The sequence below is a fragment of the Pelobates fuscus genome, chromosome 9 (genome assembly GCF_036172605.1).
Source record: "Pelobates fuscus isolate aPelFus1 chromosome 9, aPelFus1.pri, whole genome shotgun sequence".
Lineage (NCBI taxonomy): Eukaryota > Metazoa > Chordata > Amphibia > Anura > Pelobatidae > Pelobates > Pelobates fuscus.
Genome location: NC_086325.1, coordinates 113,547,944 through 113,570,434, shown reverse-complemented (window position 1 = coordinate 113,570,434; position 22,491 = coordinate 113,547,944). Strand labels below are relative to the sequence as shown.

Sequence of the window (22,491 nt, the reverse complement as noted above, 5' to 3'; positions counted from 1 at the left end):
CATGTCCCCAGCGACCCCACGCTTAAACCTCCTACCCGAACCAACCAGCCACAGCACCGATGCAACCACGACACACACAGGGGAAAGACTCACGACAATATGGATGACTTACACCTCTCAAAAACCGTGAGTAACGCACGACACAATGTGCTAGAGGGGAGAGGTTACGGGAACGTGAAAACCTTCCTCCTCTCTCCCGGACACACACACACCCGGACCCCTAAGGGGCACTCCACCCATTTAACCCCACCCCACAGGCACCAACGAACCCCCCACAACACCTGGCACCAGAGCTATAAGACCAGGTACATCCCCCTCAACCTCTCCACCCCACCCCAGATCGCCCACTCGTACGATCAACCCACGACCCACCCCACACCCAACCTTCTCTGAATAAAGAGAACTGGACCTGCAAGCTTCTCACCACAAACCCGCAGACAACCCACCACAAACAATGCCTAGATCAATCTCCTGTGTATCGCTTAACGGCAAGGGCCTAAACAACCCAGCCAAACGACATCAACTGATGCGTTGGGCGACCCGCACAAGGCTGACATAATCCTACTTCAGGAAACACACTATGAGGAAAGTAGACATTTCCCCCTTAAAAATAAACACTACACAACATGCCACCTAGCAAATTCCCAAACAGGCAAACATAACGGGGTGGCCATACTCCTACACAAATCCTGCCCGATAACGTTCCAAGACTCAATAGCAGACCCACAAGGCAGATTCCTGACCCTCACTGGCAACCTGAGGAACCACAGGTATGCCATCTCTACCATTTACGCGCCCAACAAACCGGATCCACTCTTCTGGATAACCCTCAAGGCCCACCTAAAGCTATTTACATCACATCACATTATACTTCATCACATCACATTATACTTCAACGCGGTCATGTCCCCCCTTCTAGACCGCAAACGGGCCACAACCACCAACAATAAAAACCCCAAACACCCCAACAAACTTGACAAATCGCTGACGGACCTCGCACTCCACACCGGGCTCCTAGACGTATGGAGACTCCAACTTACCGACACACCAGACTTTACCTTTTACTCACACCCACATTCCTCATACTCCAGGACATGTTCCTGATCTCCCCCTCACTACTTCCACTGGCTACAAACTCCTCCATAGGCACCATTACATGGTCAGACCATGCGGACATCTCACTAGAACTTCAGATCCCTCTCTCCACTAGGACATGGACCTGGCGCCTAAACCCCGCCCTGCTCCATAACCCAGAGATAAGGCAGACCATACGTACAGAATTAGGAAATTATTTCGAGGAAAACAAAGATTCGGTACCCTCAGTGGGCACACTTTGGGCGGCACACAAGACGGTAATTAGAGGGAAGTTAATAGAGCAGGCCACCAGACAGAAAAAACAAAAACTGGCGGAATTACAACACCACCTATTCCAACTACGGACCCTCACAGACCAACACAAAACGAACCCAACCCCAAACGTCCTCCTGCAAATCAAATCCCACCAACAATCCATCAAATCATTCATGGCCAAAGACTCTCAAAAAGCACTCCTATGGACCAAACATCTTTTCTATGACAAATCCAACAAAGCAGACTCCCTCCTTGCACGCAAACTACGCCATAAAACCCAAACCAAACGGATAGACAAAATTAACTCACCCAAGGGGACAACTTATGACACCCCTGACCACATAGCCTCCATCTTCGCCAAATACTTTACTAAACTATACGACCACAAACCGAAAGCCCGGCAACACCCGTGCCAAACAACCTCCCAACAAGCCATAGACTCCTACCTGTGCGACATCCCCCTCCCCACACTGACCGACGAAGCAAGAGAGCAACTCGCAGCCCCCATTACGACAGAGGAAATAACATACACGCTGAAAACAATCAAACCACATAAAAGCCCAGGCCCGGACGGATTTACGGGCCTATATTATAAAACATTTCCCGACATTCTCACCCCACACCTAGCTACACTCTTCAATTCACTCCTACAGGGCGACGCCTTTCCAAGCGACATGCTGAGATCTAACATATGCCTCATCCCAAAACAAAACAAAACACACCTTGACCCGGGACACTACAGGCCCATCTCCCTGCTAAATGTAGACACCAAAATATTCACTAAACTACTGGCAAACCGAGTACAACCCTTCCTTCCAACACTGATCCACCCGGATCAGGTGGGATTTATCCCCTCCAGGCAAGCAAGCGACAACACCAGACGTACCCTGGATCTCATGTGGGTAGCCCAACACCGACAGATCCCGACCCTTCTCCTCTCCATGGACGCAGAGAAGGAATTTGACCGCCTTCTCTGGCCCTATCTATTCTCCACCCTTAGGAGATTCGGATTCCCCACACCCTTCACCACAGCCCTGACTACCCTCTACCACAGACCAACGGTCACGCTCTTGATACCCAACGCGACGCCAACGACAATCACAATCTACAACGGAACGAGACAGGGTTGCCCACTGTCACCTCTCCTTTTCGCCCTATCCCTAGAACCCCTTCTACAAAAAATACGGAACTCCCCATTAATACAGGGCCTTAAAATAAACAGAGACGAGTACAAAATCGCAGCTTATGCAGACGACATATTGCTGACAATCACGAAACCCACGCAATCCCTCCCACCCTTGATCACACTCTTAGATGAATACGCGACACTATCGGGGTATAAGTTAAACCTCGACAAAACTGAAGCCCTACCACTGGTAATCAGCGAACCAACTCTAAGACAACTGGAAACCTCACACCCATTCACCTTCAGAAACGACAATATACGATACCTCGGCATTCTACTCCCCAATCACCTCTCCACCCTCTACAGTGTGAATTACACCCCCCTAATCCAACAAGCATACACAGACCTCCAACACTGGGACAAAATGCCAATCTCATGGCTGGGCAGAATAGCCTCCATTAAAATGAATCTGCTGCCTAGATTCCTATACCTATTTCAAACCCTAAGCATCCAAATTTCCCGAAAAGACTTCAAACTGCTCCAAACCAAAATTGATAATTTCATCTGGTCCAACAAGAGACCACGAATCAAACGTTCCACAATGTACCAAAACACCAAATCTGGAGGTCTCGGACTCCCAAATTTCTACAACTATTACCAAGCTGCCCAATTAGCACAGATTCAACATCTACACACCGCCCCAGGTACGAAACTATGGGTTGACTTAGAACACGACCTGCTGGGCGGAGACCACCCCTCACTACTCTTCTGGCTCCCAAAGCAACTAAGACCAAACACCCCTCAAACAGCCCCAACCCTGCAAACATCCTTCCAAGTGTGGGACAGAGTCATCCGCAAAACCCCTCTCATCAACAAACCTTCCCCACTCACCCCAATCCTACGCAACAAACAATTCCCCCCTGGGATGACACCCAGAGACTTCGCACACTATGAAGACAATGGCCTCTCCCGCTTCTTTCACTTCTTCAGAGCCAACCAACTAATCCAATTTCCAGACCTGCCCAGACAAACCCCACTGACCACCCACGACCAATTCAGATATATACAAATCCGCAGCTTCCTCTCTAACCCCACTCACAAGGCCGCAGCAACCACCAAACTTACCCAATTCGAACACAACTGCATACACAAACCAGTACACAAAAGCCAAATCTCCTCCATCTACCTCCAACTAAACTCCACCTCCCAGACAGACGCAATCTCCTACACCAGAACATGGGAAAGAGATATAGGCCCACCGACCGACCCCTCGGACTGGGCGAGCATATGGGAAGCAACAGCCTCCCTCACGATATGCGTAAACCACAAGGAGCAGGCATATAAAACGCTCCACCGCTGGTACCTAACACCCCTACGAATGAAACAAATGGGCTGCTCCACCACAGATACATGTTGGAAGGGCTGCGGAGCCCAAGGCACCTACATCCATCAATGGTGGGCATGCCCTCACATATCCCAATTATGGACAGCCGTAACCAACTTGACATGCCAAGTCCTACACACGGACATTCCCATGGACCCCTGGATATGGCTACTCTCCAAACCCTACGCCCCACTGGTCAGATCCCAAAACAAATTACTAGCGAAGATAGCGCTGGCTGCCAGACGTGCTATAGCAGAACAGTGGGGTAATCAAAACCCCCCCACTCTGGCAACGACGATACAAAAAATAAAAGAGGCAATGGAGATGGACAAACTCTCAGCCCTTTTACATGACACCACCCACCACCACAACAAGATATGGGATCCCTGGCTGATACACCACCTACTGCACAACCCCTGAGACCAGATGACCTAGCACCCGTCTCACTGACCCACACCTACCTCACCTAACGCATGACCTCCCCCAAGGCCGTGAATTCCATCCACACCCACCTGCAACACTCAAAACCCACCACACAGCTGACACACGACTGTACATTATGCCATCTCCCACAAGACCAGACTCTACCCGACCACACTCCGCTAACCGAAACCAACCGAGACTCACAAACTTCATAGACACCCCCAATACCTACCCTCTCCCGCACCACTGGCCCTCATGAACACGCTAACTGCATACATAGGCGCTGCACACTGGAGATAAGGAGGCCATCCGAGATAACACACGCCGCCCCCTGCAATTACTCGATAGCAGTAGCACACAAGAGATACAAGACGCACTGAAACATAGATGGGACACTGGGTAACTCCCTGCCCCCTCTCCTCAGGGCCTGCACCCTCCCACACAACCTAACAATACCATGTAATCTAGCTACCCTCCAAAATCTGACCCACCCCCCAACCCCCCGCATCCTCGTGCCCCCACCCCAACTGCGAGACCGACAAGGTGACCATGTACCGATGAGTATAAACAAGACATCATCCAGCTAACGACATAAAACAGCCCTCCCGACGCACGATAACTAGACTGAATTGACCTATCAGAGTACAATGTCGAAACCTTGTATGTATGTATACCCTGATTTACCTTGCGGAATTTACTCCCCTTCTTTCTCTTCTGTACCCCCTCCCCGTATCAACAAAATCTTCAAAATAAAGAGTTTATAAAAAAAAAAAAAAATACAATGTGAGATGATGTCAATCATCTTTGTGTCTTATCCGAAGAGGTTCCCTTTAACCCCTTAAGGACCAAACTTCTGGAATAAAAGGGAATCATGACATGTCACACATGTCATGTGTCCTTAAGGGGTTAATGTAACCAAACCATTGAATGTTTTCAATAGTTTTGTCTTCTCAAACCTCTTTATTAAAGGTGCTTAAGGTCGCCGCTCCCCCACTACAGTTAGACGAGAAACCAGTTAAGATAGTTTACCACTTTAACTGTGAAACGTAAACTGTAATTCTGTTACATATTTAACGCAAGTATGAGTTATTGTTCTACTACATAATTATCGCTTGGATTGAATTACATGTTCCAATATGAAAAATAAAGAATGTCAAAAAGAAACATTATTCCCCTCCAAATTCTAAACATACATTAAATAGAAGACTGAACACTGAAATAGCCCGCCCCCAAAGAGAAACTCATAATGGGAGAGACATATTCAACACTTGTTGGAATAAGACACAAACAGTCCAAAAACAAAACTGCACCACTAGTCAAACTCAAGGGAATAATTATTCAGCTAAAACCAATACCCTAATAAATTCGCCTATAAACAACTCAGCGATACTATCCCAAATCTTAGAAGAGTGGATACAAATTAAGAAAAAATTAGGCCTAAACAATATGATACCTAAGTCATGCACTATGGAGATATTGCAACTACTTATACAAGACTTTTCGTTAAAGTATTGGGTAAATGCTGATAAATTAAGGATTGCAGAAATTATGCAGGGAGACAATACTCTCCCTTTCCAGAACATTATTGACACTCTGCATATCCCACGCAAAGAAATTTTTACTTATCTCCGTATAAAAAATTTTATTATGTGATTAAATCATCTTCCATTTTTGCTAAAAAGTTAGAAGTCATATTTAATACCCAATCTATTAAAATGATTATGTCTGTTGCTGCATCAATGTTGAAAGCTCTTAAGGAGTCTCCTCACAGCTTGATTAAGCCGTGGGAACAAGAATTGGAACTTCAAATTTCTTTGGACGACTGGAACGCCTCTTTAAGCCTGGTGAATAAATATATTCACTGTTTGAACTTGTCTGAATGCCACTTTAAAGTCCTCTATAGATGGTACTACACTCCTGCTAGACTGGCTAGAATGTTTAATACTTCTGATCCAATTTGCTAGAGATGTGGTACTCACCCAGGTACTTATATACATATTTGGTGGGCTTGCCCAGCTGTTAAATACCTATGGTCTTGGGACAATATTTTTACATCTGTGACTACTAATAGAATTATGGAGAATGCTGCTTCTGCTCTTTTACATTTTAATTTGTCATTTGAATCAAAAAAAGACATCTGTTTTGCTATTCATTGTTTTGTTGCTGTTAAAATTATTATAGCGAGACATTGGAAATCATCTAAGCCGTTCAATAAACGACTATTGATTGATCAGGTCTTGTTCCAAATATCAATGGAACAAGAGATGATCAATAATGTGATTTAGAAGAAAAAACAATGGTATGGTGATTGGTTAGATAAATATAAGATACTATTTGGACAATCCTCTCTTAATAGTCTTTTTTAATTAAGTTGCTACTCAATATTTAGTAGTTGTTATATGTAAAGAGGTTAATATCGATAAAGATAACTCAGAGATGACATAATATATCTAAGCGAGTATCAAAATTAATTGATCTTGTGCTCTAGAATTGGTGTGGGCTTTTTTTTTATATATGTTTGTAGATTACGTTTGTATGTCTTAATATATACTGATCTATAACTGATTATAAGACAAATTTTGATGATGTATAATGTAACTGAATCTCTAACAAGCTATGTTATTTTCTATTTGTCTGTTAAACAAATTGTATGACTTGTGGGACCAGTATATTGTTGTATATGTAGAGAAAAACTCTTTAATAAAAATCTATTTCAAAGAAAAAAAAAAGGGAAAGGGAAAGGAAGGGAAAGGAAGAGAAAAAAATAAAAATAAAAAAATAAAATAATAAAACCATGCAGTTTTATAACAAACACTAATAATAGCATTATTAGTTATGTAGAGATATTATATAGCAGCACATAAGAGCAAGAAAGTGATTGAACACAGAGAGCATGTACATGATTACTTTTCTTTCATACATTGTATTTTATACAGAGTACTTCCAATTTGTTGATCTTTTTACAGTATTCTGCTTTCTTATAATTGAAATAATTGTATCAGTATTTGCTGTAATTTTACATCTCAACACACATTTACATTTTGTATTTCAGGGATCTAAAAACTGGAAATGTTTACAAGTACAAAGTCGTGACGGTGTACACAAGTGGAGAAAGTGATCCAACTCCTGAGCTGATCTATCAACATGGCAATGGCTACTGTGGGGATGGTGTAATTCAAAAGTAAGGCTGGATAAATGCTATTTTTTTTGTCCAAAAAACATGTTCTTTAAGTCGACTCCATTAGTCAAAATGATTATTTTAATCTGCTTACAGTACTTGGCCTTCACAAGCCCAATATTATATTCTACAGGAACTTTCAAAATGGCATGCTCTCTTAAATATTAGTATTGAACTGATAGTTCAGTATGCATCTGTGGTTCCACAGGAACAAAGAGGAGATGGACTCAAGGGTTTAATAATCACAAACACTGCTTTATTACTTTATAAGCAGTATATAGTGATGTCGCGAACACTAAATTGTCGGTTCGCGAACGGCGAACGGGAACTTCCGGTCGAACCGCCATTGACTTCAATGGCCAGGCGAATTTTAAAACCAACAGGGACTGTTTCTTGCCACAAAAGTGATGGAAAAGTTGTTTCAAGGGGACTAACACCTTGACTGTGGCATGCCGGAGGGGGATCCATGGCAAAACTACCATGGAAAATTACACAGTTGATGCAGAGTCTGGTTTTAATCCATAAAGGGCAGAAATCACCTAACATTCCTAAATCGCAATGGATATGGATTGACACCTGGCATATGACATATTGACACCTTGACATATGGATTGACACCTTGACATATGGATTGACACCTGTCCTCAGAGACCCTGATACACACTGACACAGAGCAGAATAGGGACTGTTCCCCTTACATAGGGTCACTTGGCAGGTATGGATTGACACCTGTCCTCAAAGCCCCTGATACACACTGACACAGAACAGAATAGAGACTGTTCCCCCTCCTCAGAGACCATGATACACACTGACACAGAGCAGAATATAGACTGTTCCCCCTACATAGGGTCACTTGGCAGATATGGATTGACACCTGTCCTCAAAGCCCCTGATACACACTGACATAGAGCAGAATAGAGACTGTTCCCCATCCTCAAAGCCCCTGATACACACTGACAAAGAGCAGAATAGAGACTGTTCCCCCTACATAGGGTCACTTGGCAGGTATGTATTGACACCTGTCCTCAAAGCCCCTGATACACACTGACAAAGAGCAGAATAGAGACTGTTCCCCGTCCTCAGAGACCATGATACACACTGACACAGAGCAGAATAGAGACCGGGGGTCTAGTAGCGTGGACACCCAGCACAGGTCGTTCTCCTTCAGCCTTTTTATACGAGGGTCCCTCAAAAGGCACGACAGCATGAAAGACCCCATTTGCACAAGGTTGGATGCCGAGCTACTCATTTCCCGTTCCTCCTCCTCACTGATGTCAATGAAGGTATGTTCTTCCCCCCAGCCACGTACAACACCACGGGTACCAGATAGGTGACAACGAGCACCCTGGGATGCCTGTTGTGGTTGGTCTTCCTCCTCCTCCTCAAAGCCACATTCCTCCACTGACTCCCCATCCTCACAATCCTCTTCCAGTGTTGCCGCAGGTCCAGCAAGCGATGCTGATAAGGCTGTTTCTGGTTGTGATGGTGACCACAACTCTTCCTCTTCCTCTTCACGCTCATCTACGGCCTGATCCAGCACTCTTCGCAGGGCACGCTCCAGGAAGAAAACAAATGGTATGATGTCGCTGATGGTGCCTTCAGTGCGACTGACTAGGTTTGTCACCTCCTCAAAAGGACGCATGAGCCTACAGGCATTGCGCATGAGCGTCCAGTAACGTGGCAAAAAAATTCCCAGCTCCCCAGAGGCTGTCCTAGCACCCCGGTCATACAAATATTCATTAACAGCTTTTTCTTGTTGGAGCAGGCGGTCGAACATAAGGAGTGTTGAATTCCAACTGTGGTGGAAGCTCGGTAGAAATTAAATTTAGTAGGCCGAGATTTCCACGTGGTATATGTGTATGTTGGTGTATCAGTTAGTCAGTTACACGTAGCTAAGATACAATCAACAGAGTACTGAGCAAGTGCAAGAATGCAGGAACTGAAAACACTTCCCCTCCTCCATTGTTCTGGGTGAGCCATGTGGTCTAACAGAAGTGATGGAAAAGTTGTTTCAAGGGGACTAACACCTTGACTGTGGCATGCCGGAGGGGGATCCATGGCAAAACTACCATGGAAAATTACACAGTTGATGCAGAGTCTGGTTTTAATCCATAAAGGGCAGAAATCACCTAACATTCCTAAATCGCAATGGATATGGATTGACACCTGGCATATGACATATTGACACCTTGACATATGGATTGACACCTTGACATATGGATTGACACCTGTCCTCAGAGACCCTGATACACACTGACACAGAGCAGAATAGGGACTGTTCCCCTTACATAGGGTCACTTGGCAGGTATGGATTGACACCTGTCCTCAAAGCCCCTGATACACACTGACACAGAACAGAATAGAGACTGTTCCCCCTCCTCAGAGACCATGATACACACTGACACAGAGCAGAATATAGACTGTTCCCCCTACATAGGGTCACTTGGCAGATATGGATTGACACCTGTCCTCAAAGCCCCTGATACACACTGACATAGAGCAGAATAGAGACTGTTCCCCATCCTCAAAGCCCCTGATACACACTGACAAAGAGCAGAATAGAGACTGTTCCCCCTACATAGGGTCACTTGGCAGGTATGTATTGACACCTGTCCTCAAAGCCCCTGATACACACTGACAAAGAGCAGAATAGAGACTGTTCCCCGTCCTCAGAGACCATGATACACACTGACACAGAGCAGAATAGAGACCGGGGGTCTAGTAGCGTGGACACCCAGCACAGGTCGTTCTCCTTCAGCCTTTTTATACGAGGGTCCCTCAAAAGGCACGACAGCATGAAAGACCCCATTTGCACAAGGTTGGATGCCGAGCTACTCATTTCCCGTTCCTCCTCCTCACTGATGTCAATGAAGGTATGTTCTTCCCCCCAGCCACGTACAACACCACGGGTACCAGATAGGTGACAACGAGCACCCTGGGATGCCTGTTGTGGTTGGTCTTCCTCCTCCTCCTCAAAGCCACATTCCTCCACTGACTCCCCATCCTCACAATCCTCTTCCAGTGTTGCCGCAGGTCCAGCAAGCGATGCTGATAAGGCTGTTTCTGGTTGTGATGGTGACCACAACTCTTCCTCTTCCTCTTCACGCTCATCTACGGCCTGATCCAGCACTCTTCGCAGGGCACGCTCCAGGAAGAAAACAAATGGTATGATGTCGCTGATGGTGCCTTCAGTGCGACTGACTAGGTTTGTCACCTCCTCAAAAGGACGCATGAGCCTACAGGCATTGCGCATGAGCGTCCAGTAACGTGGCAAAAAAATTCCCAGCTCCCCAGAGGCTGTCCTAGCACCCCGGTCATACAAATATTCATTAACAGCTTTTTCTTGTTGGAGCAGGCGGTCGAACATAAGGAGTGTTGAATTCCAACTGTGGTGGAAGCTCGGTAGAAATTAAATTTAGTAGGCCGAGATTTCCACGTGGTATATGTGTATGTTGGTGTATCAGTTAGTCAGTTACACGTAGCTAAGATACAATCAACAGAGTACTGAGCAAGTGCAAGAATGCAGGAACTGAAAACACTTCCCCTCCTCCATTGTTCTGGGTGAGCCATGTGGTCTAACAGAAGTGATGGAAAAGTTGTTTCAAGGGGACTAACACCTTGACTGTGGCATGCCGGAGGGGGATCCATGGCAAAACTACCATGGAAAATTACACAGTTGATGCAGAGTCTGGTTTTAATCCATAAAGGGCAGAAATCACCTAACATTCCTAAATCGCAATGGATATGGATTGACACCTGGCATATGACATATTGACACCTTGACATATGGATTGACACCTTGACATATGGATTGACACCTGTCCTCAGAGACCCTGATACACACTGACACAGAGCAGAATAGGGACTGTTCCCCTTACATAGGGTCACTTGGCAGGTATGGATTGACACCTGTCCTCAAAGCCCCTGATACACACTGACACAGAACAGAATAGAGACTGTTCCCCCTCCTCAGAGACCATGATACACACTGACACAGAGCAGAATATAGACTGTTCCCCCTACATAGGGTCACTTGGCAGATATGGATTGACACCTGTCCTCAAAGCCCCTGATACACACTGACATAGAGCAGAATAGAGACTGTTCCCCATCCTCAAAGCCCCTGATACACACTGACAAAGAGCAGAATAGAGACTGTTCCCCCTACATAGGGTCACTTGGCAGGTATGTATTGACACCTGTCCTCAAAGCCCCTGATACACACTGACAAAGAGCAGAATAGAGACTGTTCCCCGTCCTCAGAGACCATGATACACACTGACACAGAGCAGAATAGAGACCGGGGGTCTAGTAGCGTGGACACCCAGCACAGGTCGTTCTCCTTCAGCCTTTTTATACGAGGGTCCCTCAAAAGGCACGACAGCATGAAAGACCCCATTTGCACAAGGTTGGATGCCGAGCTACTCATTTCCCGTTCCTCCTCCTCACTGATGTCAATGAAGGTATGTTCTTCCCCCCAGCCACGTACAACACCACGGGTACCAGATAGGTGACAACGAGCACCCTGGGATGCCTGTTGTGGTTGGTCTTCCTCCTCCTCCTCAAAGCCACATTCCTCCACTGACTCCCCATCCTCACAATCCTCTTCCAGTGTTGCCGCAGGTCCAGCAAGCGATGCTGATAAGGCTGTTTCTGGTTGTGATGGTGACCACAACTCTTCCTCTTCCTCTTCACGCTCATCTACGGCCTGATCCAGCACTCTTCGCAGGGCACGCTCCAGGAAGAAAACAAATGGTATGATGTCGCTGATGGTGCCTTCAGTGCGACTGACTAGGTTTGTCACCTCCTCAAAAGGACGCATGAGCCTACAGGCATTGCGCATGAGCGTCCAGTAACGTGGCAAAAAAATTCCCAGCTCCCCAGAGGCTGTCCTAGCACCCCGGTCATACAAATATTCATTAACAGCTTTTTCTTGTTGGAGCAGGCGGTCGAACATAAGGAGTGTTGAATTCCAACTGTGGTGGAAGCTCGGTAGAAATTAAATTTAGTAGGCCGAGATTTCCACGTGGTATATGTGTATGTTGGTGTATCAGTTAGTCAGTTACACGTAGCTAAGATACAATCAACAGAGTACTGAGCAAGTGCAAGAATGCAGGAACTGAAAACACTTCCCCTCCTCCATTGTTCTGGGTGAGCCATGTGGTCTAACAGGTAAGGGAAGTTAGGCTTTGTTCAGCTGATTGGGTAAAGAGTATATGTGGGTAGAGTTAACTATAGGAGGAGCTATATGTCTATATCATGCATTTACACAGTCAGTTCTGGGCTCAGACTGTTTGTTTTGGTGACGCTAGTCCATCTGAGCCCCGGTCGGTGAATCGAATAAAGATCTCTTCCTTCCTGAAGAAACCTGTGTCCACTTCTCTGTGCTTGGCTTCCGTCAGTTTCTCCGGTATCATTTGGTGCAATTGGCCGGGAAGCTCATCGTTCAACGGTAGCTGAGAAGCAGAGGCTGCACCCCTGAACTTCTGCGTGGACCTCCTTTCGTCTCGGCGCCACTGGTCTGTTGTCCAGGAGATCATCGGCCTCTACGTAGTAAGTGCTGGGGTGCCCCGGTCGATGAGTGTGAACCCAGGTTCAGGAACGAGGAGGTAAGACGACTACTGTTTTAGACGGTGGACCCACTAGGGGTATTGTATACCGATTGTGCGGTAGGCCCATAAGGGGTTATTTGTGTATGGAATCTGCCCCCTCCAGTAGAGGGAAGGAGCAAAGGCACACCGCTCGTAATTAAACGGCCTGTAGTCAGCCCGTTTAATTTTGGTTTGGAGTCAGGCTGGGTTCTGTGTAAATAGCCCAAGCCGGACACCAGTGTCTTGTCTAGACTAGCTTTCTAGGGTGTATATTACGTTCGCTAGGTCGGAGGGACCGGGAGACTAAGCGGCGTCTGTGTAAATTCGGTCCGCTAGATCTCAACCTATCTTGGCTAAATGGGAAGGCGTGTAAATTTGGAACCCACTAGATTTTTGATAGAGTATATAGACTAAGAGGGTGCTGTTGTAAATTCTGCCCTCTAGTTCGCTATATGTTGTGCTTGGGCAGCGTGGCTAACCAAAACAGATGTAAGTAGTTTTAGGTAGTCCATCAAGGTACTGGCCAATAGATTAGTTGGGAATTATAAATGTGTTAAAGATTGTTGTAGTAGCGTGTATATCTTGCTAGATAGCGTGAGCTCTGCCGTCTAGCGAGAGTGTGAATAGTGTGTAACTGTATTATAGCGCACGGTACCATAACCATGTATAATTACTGATACTGTAAATAACTACTAATAATTATTGTTTATGTTGTATGTTTAACACCATAACCACTACTAACTGAACTGTGACTTTAAATTGTACTCTAACCAATGCTAACCGTACTATAACTACTGTTTGTAAAGACGATGTTACTAGGGTGTGTTATAGACGGGTAATTCAGATACTGAGAATTATAACGTGGGTGACTGTATAGTTTCGCCAAAGGGCACAGTATTAGTTACTTAGTGACTGGTGTAACAGCTGTGTGTGTATGGGAATTCTCTGTATGTTTTGTAGGTGCGTTTGACCTAGCAACTGTACCACGTGGTGCTGTTGCCAAGGGGAACGGGTGTGACCGTTGGAAGTGTGTTTGTTTTGCTTCTGTTGGAGACGACGCTCCGTTGTTAAGTATGGGTGCGTCGGATTCAAAGAAACTTTAAAAAGGGATATAATGTGTGTGATTTGGGGGTTAAATTGGCTCCAAATCACCTGACTACCTTATGTAGTAGAGAATGGCCTCTGTGGTAATCTGTCTTGATTTAAATCTAGTGCAGCGTGTACTTGTGGCTGTATCTATTATGCTTGAATTCTATGACCAGTTTCCATATTTTGACTGTTAAACAGTTTGTGTTACTAGATGGTTACCAAAACTGGTTTGTCCATCACCAATGGAATCTGACCCATCTGACCATCCCTCAACTAAATTCTTTAGCAAGAACTGGTGCAGCTGGTATGTCCACCTGTGCTCTATTGTCCCTGGCTCTCAGATGCCTGTCCCCTTGCTTTAAGCCCTCCTATTTCTGTGCCTACCTACCCCCCCAACTTTGTACCCTGAGGCCCTTTTTGGTGGAAGGGTATTTTAGTGTTTTTTTTATTATTGTTCAGTTTTATTATTAGCAGTCAAAATTGTGAGGAGAATTCTTAATAAAAGTAACTGAGTCCACTGAATCAGATAATTCTCAACAATTACACAATACCATAACCATTGACTATACCATAACCACTGACAATACCATAATAACTGAAAACACCATAACCACTGATAACACCATAACCACCGAAAACACCATAACCACTGACAATACCATAATCACTGAAAACCCCATAACCACTGACAATACCATAATCACTGAAAACATCATAACCACTGAAAACACCAAAACCACTGCTTATACCATAACCACTGAAAACAACATAACCACTGACAATACCATAATCACTGAAAACACCATAACCACTGACAATACCATAATCACTGAAAACACCATAACCACTGATAATACCATAACCACTGACATAACACTATAATTACTGAGCCTTGTGTGCGTTTAGTAACAGTAAATTAGTTTTGAAATACAACTGGATGAAATGGTCAATGGTATAGGACGCTGGAATACACTTTTACCATTTTTGGTTACTGGTCAGGCTCCTCCTAGCCCTGTCCGAAACATTTTGTTAACCGAGTTACTGACCAGTAAAATTAATTTATCCATTTCCACCTACCTCACCACTCCCCGACCGGAACCTATGACTAAACAACCCTATCTAAGTCCCACCCTAACCTGACAAATGACCGGTGCCCTCCAACTTTGACATTTACAAATGCCACTGCAGCTTACCCCTGGTCCACCACACATTGATATTAATGGTCAATTACAGTTGTCAGACCCTGCATTTGTTTATGTCCCTTTTACCATGACTGATCTGTTTAATTGGAAGACCCATAATTCCTTTACGAAAGCCGATGAGTCACCTAGTGCTTTCTATGAGAGATTGCTGGAGTCATATAGATTATATACTCCTTTTAATCCAGAGGCCCCTGAGAACTCTCGAATGAACAACTCAGCATTTGTCAGCCAGACCCAAGGTGATATCAAAAGAAAATTGCTAAAGTTAAAGGGATTTGTAGGAATGTCCATATCACAGTTAATGGAAATTGTAAGTCAGGTGTATATGAACAGGGAGATTGAAACAAAGCAGGAGGAAGAACGTAAAATGGGGATGAAGGCAGATATGCTAGCTGTAGCTATCATAAGTGTAGAGAGACAGGGAAGGGAGGTGAATAGAGGAGTTGAGAATAGGCTGAGTAAGGGAGGAAGTAGGAATCACTGTGCGTATTGTAGAGAGGAAGGATATTGGAAAAGTGACTGCCCACAGAGGGAATATAAAGCAAGATATAGATAAGACAAGAGAGAAGGTTACAAGATGGTTACAGAGGTGGCTATAGAGAAAGTCTTGGAGGGAATGACAGTAGTAACAAAGGAGGTGTTCAGGGAAGTAGATACTATTCCCCTACCCAGAGATTAAGGGATAGAGAAGATAGAGATTCTGTCGGTCTGGCTGACACTGTCATGGAAGACTATTGATACCGACTGGGCTCCATCCCCCTTTAGCCGAGTGCAGCCTATGGTCGATGTATCAATATGTAGCGTTACTTACCTTATCCGGGGGCCGGCCGCGGTCCTCTCTTCAAGCTGCGCGCGGTCCTGCGGCTGCACGAGCCGCGCGCGGCTCATCCGACTCTTCTAACAGGAAGGCGGGCAGTGACCGCGAGATGCGGTCAAGTGTCCCGCCTGAATCTAAGAGCGCGCCGTGAGTCTCGGGCGCGCTCTTATAGAGACAGTGGGAGCCTACATTGCAAAAAGGCTCCCATTGGCCCCTGTCATGACACTCACCCCATACACTTACCTTTTGGGGGTGTGGAAGTGACAGGAGCCAATCACATTAGTTTGGAAGCTACTTATACTTACCCTTTTCCCTTAGTTCCTTGCCCTATCGTGGTTTCTGTTTCAGTTCCCTTTAGCGCTTGTTGTGTTCAGTTGTGTTCCTCCGTATTTGACCTTGGCTTTGTATTCTGACTTCGTTTTCGCTTTATCCTTGTCTGTTCTGTTTGCCGGCTTGCTGTTTCCTGTGTACCAGACCCCGGCTAGTCCTCGTTTACGCTGTTTCTTTGTGCCCTTGACCTCGGATCGTTCCTGACTCTGTACTTCTCCTATATACGTCGAGTCCGGCCATTCTAAGGTCCGGTAGATGTATCTCTCCTCTGTGCTGTCTTCTGTTTAACTGGATCCTGCGTGTAGGGGTATATTCTCGTTACATTACGATAGGGCCATGGACCCCGCAGATTTAGCTCAACAGATGGCATCCCATGAGGCTAGATTTGTAGAGCAGGATCACCGAATGGATCAGATAGCCCAGGCTCTCCAGGCGCTCTTAGCTAGAACCATTCCAGCAACCACACCTAACCCTCCTACACCCCTTCTTCCTGAAGTATCTACTTTGCCTAATACTTCGGCCCATTTAACACCTCCTCCTAGGTATGAAGGGGACTCTAAGACATGCAGAGGGTTCATTAACCAAATAGAATTCCACTTTGAGATGTATCCATGTTAATTTCCCACAGAGAGGTCTAAAGTTGGGTTCTTTATGCACCAACTTACCGATAAAGCCCTTGAGTGGGCAAATCCTATTTGGGAAGCTAATGGACCTATGGTACATGATTTTCACAGTTTTCTTACAGCTTTTCGCAGAACTTTTGATACAATGAAAAGGTCTAAGAATGCCGCAAGAGCATTAATGAGAGTTAAACAGGGTTCTAGGTCTGTGGCTGATTACGCTATTCAGTTTTGTACCCTTGCCTCACAGGTAGATTGGACCAACAATGGGTTAACTACGGCCTTCATGGAAGGTTTATCAGACTCTATATTGGATGAGGTAGCAGCTAAGGAGCTTCCTATTGCCTTAGAGGACCTTATTGACTACCTCATTGATATAGATAATAGGATTTGTGACAGGCTCTATACTAAGAACAGGAATAGACGTTTTGTTACACCTATTCACCCCAGAGTTAATATACCGGAGAGTGTTAAAGTATCTGAAGAGGAACCTATGCAATTAGGGGTTGCCAAACTCTCAGATACTGAAAAATTACATAGGAGAAGGGAGGGACTGTGCCTATATTGTGGTAAGAGAGACCATATGGTAAAGGAATGTCCTTTGCTCCCGGAAAACTCTCGTACCTAAGACCTTATAGGGGACTGGCCTTGGGTGTGATTTCTAAGTCTCCTACATTGCCTCCTAACCGACTGCTTCTCCCTGTTTCTTTACATATGGGAGAGAGTTGTATAGTTGAAAACATATACGCTCTGGTTGACTCCGGGGCAGCTGAAAATTTTATAGACTCTGGTTTTGTAAAGAAAAACAACATTCCCATCAGAGAGAAGGAGATACCCTTGGCCGTTGAGGCCATAGATGGTAGACCATTAATTTATCCAGTTGTTACTCATGAGACTGCACCGTTACACATGTACACAGGGGTTTTACACTATGAAACCATTCGGTTCCAGGTCATCACCTCTCCCTCTTCACAATTAGTGTTAGGGTATCCATGGTTACGTGCCCACAATCCCATTTTTGACTGGGAGACAGGGCAGATAAAATCATGGAGTGAAGCCTGCCACGAGTCTTGTACTATTGAAGTCACGCCTGTGAATTCTATTAATGTTCCTACCATTCCTCCTTTGTCTACGGCTATACCCTCTCAGTATTTATCTGACTGTCTTTGATAAAAGAGAGGCTGACAAATTACCGCCTCACAGACCCTACAATTGTGCTATTGACTTGTTGCCTGGCACTATACCTCCAAAGGGCAGGGTGTACCCTCTATCGGTTCAAGAAAACCGTGTCATGGAGGAATACATTAAGGAATGATTAGACAAGGGATTTATTAGGAGATCCTCTTCTCCGGCTGGAGCGGGGTTCTTCTTTGTATCAAAAAAAGAAGGTGATTTAAGACCGTGTATCGATTATAGAGGTCTAAATAAAATCACCATCAAAAATGCATACCCTATACCGTTAATCACATAATTATTTGACAGGCTCAAACATGCCACGGTATTCACCAAACTGGATCTTAGAGGAGCATACAATTTAATACGTATAAAGAAGGACCACAAATGGAAGACAGCATTCAACACTAGATCAGGCCATTATGAGTATACTGTTATGCCATTTTGGCTTTGCAATGCCCCAGCAGTATTTCAAGAATTTATTAATGATGTCTTAAGAGACTTTATTCACACGTTTGTTATTGTATACTTGGATGACATTTTAATATATTCTACAGATTTACACACTCATCACAGACATGTTACGACAGTTCTCAAGACCCTTCTTGCTAATGGTCTTTATTGTAAACTAGAAAAATGTCTATTCGACCAATCCGAAGTCCAGTTTTTGGGGTATTTGATTTCCGCTAAGGGTTTTCGTATGGATCCCCGGAAGCTCGCTGCTGTCATAGAATGGCCTCTACCGCAAGGTCTGAAAGCCATCCAGCGTTTTCTTGGTTTCTCCAATTATTATAGACGTTTTATCAAAGGTTTTTCGTCTATTGTAGCATCTATTACCCGTATGACAAAAAAAGATGGCAATACTCGTGTCTGGTCTACCGAGGCACTTCAGGCTTTTGAATGTCTTAAGACTACGTTCGCCTCTGCATCTATTTTACAGCATCCTGTCCCCTCATTGCCCTATATACTTGAAGTTGATGCTTCCGATATCGGGGTAGGTGCTGTCTTATCTCAAAGAGAGTCGCCTGAAAAGCCATTGCATCCTTGTGGCTTCTTTTCTAAACAAATGTCTGAAGCAGAAAGAAATTATGATGTGGGTAATCGCGAACTCCTTGCTATCATTTTAGCACTCAAAGAATGGAGACGTTTGTTAGAAGGCACTAAGGATCCCATCCTCATATTTACGGATCATAAGAACCTATCCTACCTTAGCGAAGCTAAAAGATTGTCTTCCAGGCAGGCTAGGTGGTCACTGTTCTTGTCTCATTTCAATTATATAATCACCTATAGGCCAGGTGATCGGAACACTAAAGCGGACGCTCTGTCCAGACAGTTTGAAACTATTGACAAACAGGAGATTGATGTTACTCCTGTCATTCCCCCAGACAGGATAATAGCAACTACTATATTGTCTATTTCCTCGTCCCTCTTGCAGGCCATGCAAGCGAAACAAAGCATGGCACCTAGCGAGAGGCCTAATGATAAATTGTTCGTTGACGTTCCCGAGAGACGGGATATTCTGTCACTATAACATGATACTAAGACTGCTGGACATCCTGGTATTTCCAAAACGGTGTCAGCTGTTTCTCGGTATTTTTGGTGGGATTCCTTACGAAAGGATGTCACTTTCTATATAAGTGCTTGTACTACTTGTGCCTGTATGAAATCCTCTCGTAGAGTTCCTTGTGGGCTGTTGCATCCGTTACCCATTCCCGAGAGACCTTGGTCTAACCTATCAATGGATTTTATTGTTGAATTACCCCCTTCGAATGGTAACACAGTCATCCTGATGATAGTAGATCGGTTTTCCAAAATGGCTCACTTTGTGTCTCTTCGCAAGTTGCCCACATCCAAGGAACTGGCTCTTATCTTCGCTAGAGAAGTGTTTCGGTTACATGGTATTCCCTTATCTATTGTATCCGATAGGGGTAGCCAATTTATTTCCAGGTTCTGGAAAGCCTTTTGTTCGGAAATGGGTATTGCTCTCTCATTTTCTTCCGCTTACCATCCCCAGTCTAATGGAGCTGCTGAACGTGCCAACCAGTCTCTGGAGCAGTACCTCCGTTGTTTTGTGTCTTACCATCAGGACAATTGGTCTGACCTGCTTCCTTGGGCTGAATTTGCTCGGAATAACGCCACTCATGATTCTTCTGTCAAAAGCCCTTTTTACGTCGTCTATGGCCAGCATCCCGTTGTTCTTCCGGCCGCATTCTCCTCACAGGGCATGCCAGTTCTGGATGAGCATTTGGCTGGCTTGCGTAATACTTGGGAGCAGGTTCAGCGTTCTTTGGTGGACTCTGCTGCCCGCCAGAAGGCTCAGGCTGACAAGCATCGCAGAGCGGCTCCTTCCTATGTTGTGGGGGACAGGGTTTTGCTTTCCACACAAAATATTTGCCTCCGGGTGCCTTCTATGAAATTGGCACCCAGCTTCATTGGTCCTTATCGTATTATACATAAGGTTAATCCCGTTTCTTATGCCTTGGGTCCGCCTAAGAATCTGCGTATACCTAATGTCTTTCACACCTCGTTGTTGAAGCCTTACGTATGCAACCGCTATACACGGCATGCTCCTCCTCCCCCTCCTGTCTCTGTGGAGGGTCATGAGGAGTTCGAAGTGTCTGCTGTTCTTGACTCTCGTTTCCTTAGGGGTCGGCTTCAGTACTTGGTACATTGGTTATGGGCCTGAGGAGCGCAGTTGGATTTCTGCTGATGCTGTTCATGCTCCCCGCCTTGTGCGTTCTTTCCATTTGCGTTTTCCTGACAGGCCTGGTCCTGCCCGCCCGGAGGGCGTGTCCTCAGGGGGGGTACTGTAGCGTTACTTACCTTATCCGGGGGGCGGCCGCTCACTTGCCACACATGCCACTCTGCCGCTCACCCCATACACTTACCTTCTGGGGGTGTGGAAGTGACAGGAGCCAATCACATTAGTTTGGAAGCTACTTATACTTACCCTTTTCCCTTAGTTCCTTGCCCTATCGTGGTTTCTGTTTCAGTTCCCTTTAGCACTTGTTGTGTTCAGTTGTGTTCCTCCGTATTTGACCTTGGCTTTGTATTCTGACTTCGTTTTCGCTTTATCCTTGTCTGTTCTGTTTGCCGGCTTGCTGTTTCCTGTGTACCAGACCCCGGCTAGTCCTCGTTTACGCTGTTTCTTTGTGCCCTTGACCTCGGATCGTTCCTGACTCTGTACTTCTCCTATATACGTCGAGTCCGGCCATGCTAAGGTCCGGTAGACGTATCTCTCCTCTGTGCTGTCTTCTGTTTAGCTGGATCCTGCGTGTAGGGGTATATTCTCGTTACACAATAGAGGGAAAGAGGAGCTCTTTCATGATTGACATTGGTGCTGAGTACTCTGTGGTAACTAACCTAGTTGCTCCTCCTTTAGGAAGACTATAACTATGATAGGAGCTACTGGGAAAAGTGCTGCTAGACCAATTCTCAGGAGTCATACTTGTATTCTAGGAGGCCATTTTGTTAAGCACCAGTTCCTACATATGCTTGGGTGTCCAGTTCAGCTTCTAGGACGAGATCTATTATCAAAGCTACAAGCCCAGATAACTTTTAAACCCAACGGATCAACGTCTCTGAAGTTTAATAGATCACCAGGCATAATATCAGTATCGGTGCAAAGGGAAGAAGAATGGCACTTCTACTCTATAATAACAAATACAGACCCTAAGAGTGATGAATCCTTATTTGACATTTCAAGAATATGGACAGAGAATAATCCTCCAGGACTTGCTCGCAATATTCCACCAATACACATTGAATTAAAGCTTGGAGCGTATCCTGTTAGCCTTAGTTAGTACCATATATTATAGAGGGCTAAGAAAAATATATAAACCTATGTGGATAAGTGTGTAAAGTATGACATCCTAACATTCTGTACCTCCCCTTGGAACACTCCATTATTACCTGTTCAGAAGCCGGGATCAGATGAGTATCATCCTGTACAAGATCTAAAAGCAGTTAATAATGCAGTAGTCAATATACACCCAGTGGTACCCATCCCCTATAATCTGCTTGCTTTAATACCAGGTGGGGCAGCCTACTATACCTTCCTAGACCTCAAAGATGCTTTCTTTTGTTTCTGGGTTACTGCTGAAAAATTATGTATGGGCATCTACCTTCCATACTCAGTAATTTTGGAGGAGATTTATGTCAGTTTGATGATGGAATTACTCGGCTGTAGGTGGCTGAGTTGAGTAAAA

The 22,491-nt window shown here is 45.1% G+C and overlaps 1 protein-coding gene across 1 annotated transcript in view; it reads left to right on the top strand.

The window, feature by feature from the left end:
- Positions 1-22,491, top strand: part of PAPPA (pappalysin 1) — a 2,329,021-nt gene that overhangs the window by 895,052 nt on the left and 1,411,478 nt on the right. The window contains exon 8 of the mRNA XM_063432310.1: positions 7,336-7,464. Within this exon, the coding sequence (XP_063288380.1) occupies positions 7,336-7,464 (129 nt within the window). The remainder of the gene's footprint in view (positions 1-7,335; positions 7,465-22,491) is intronic.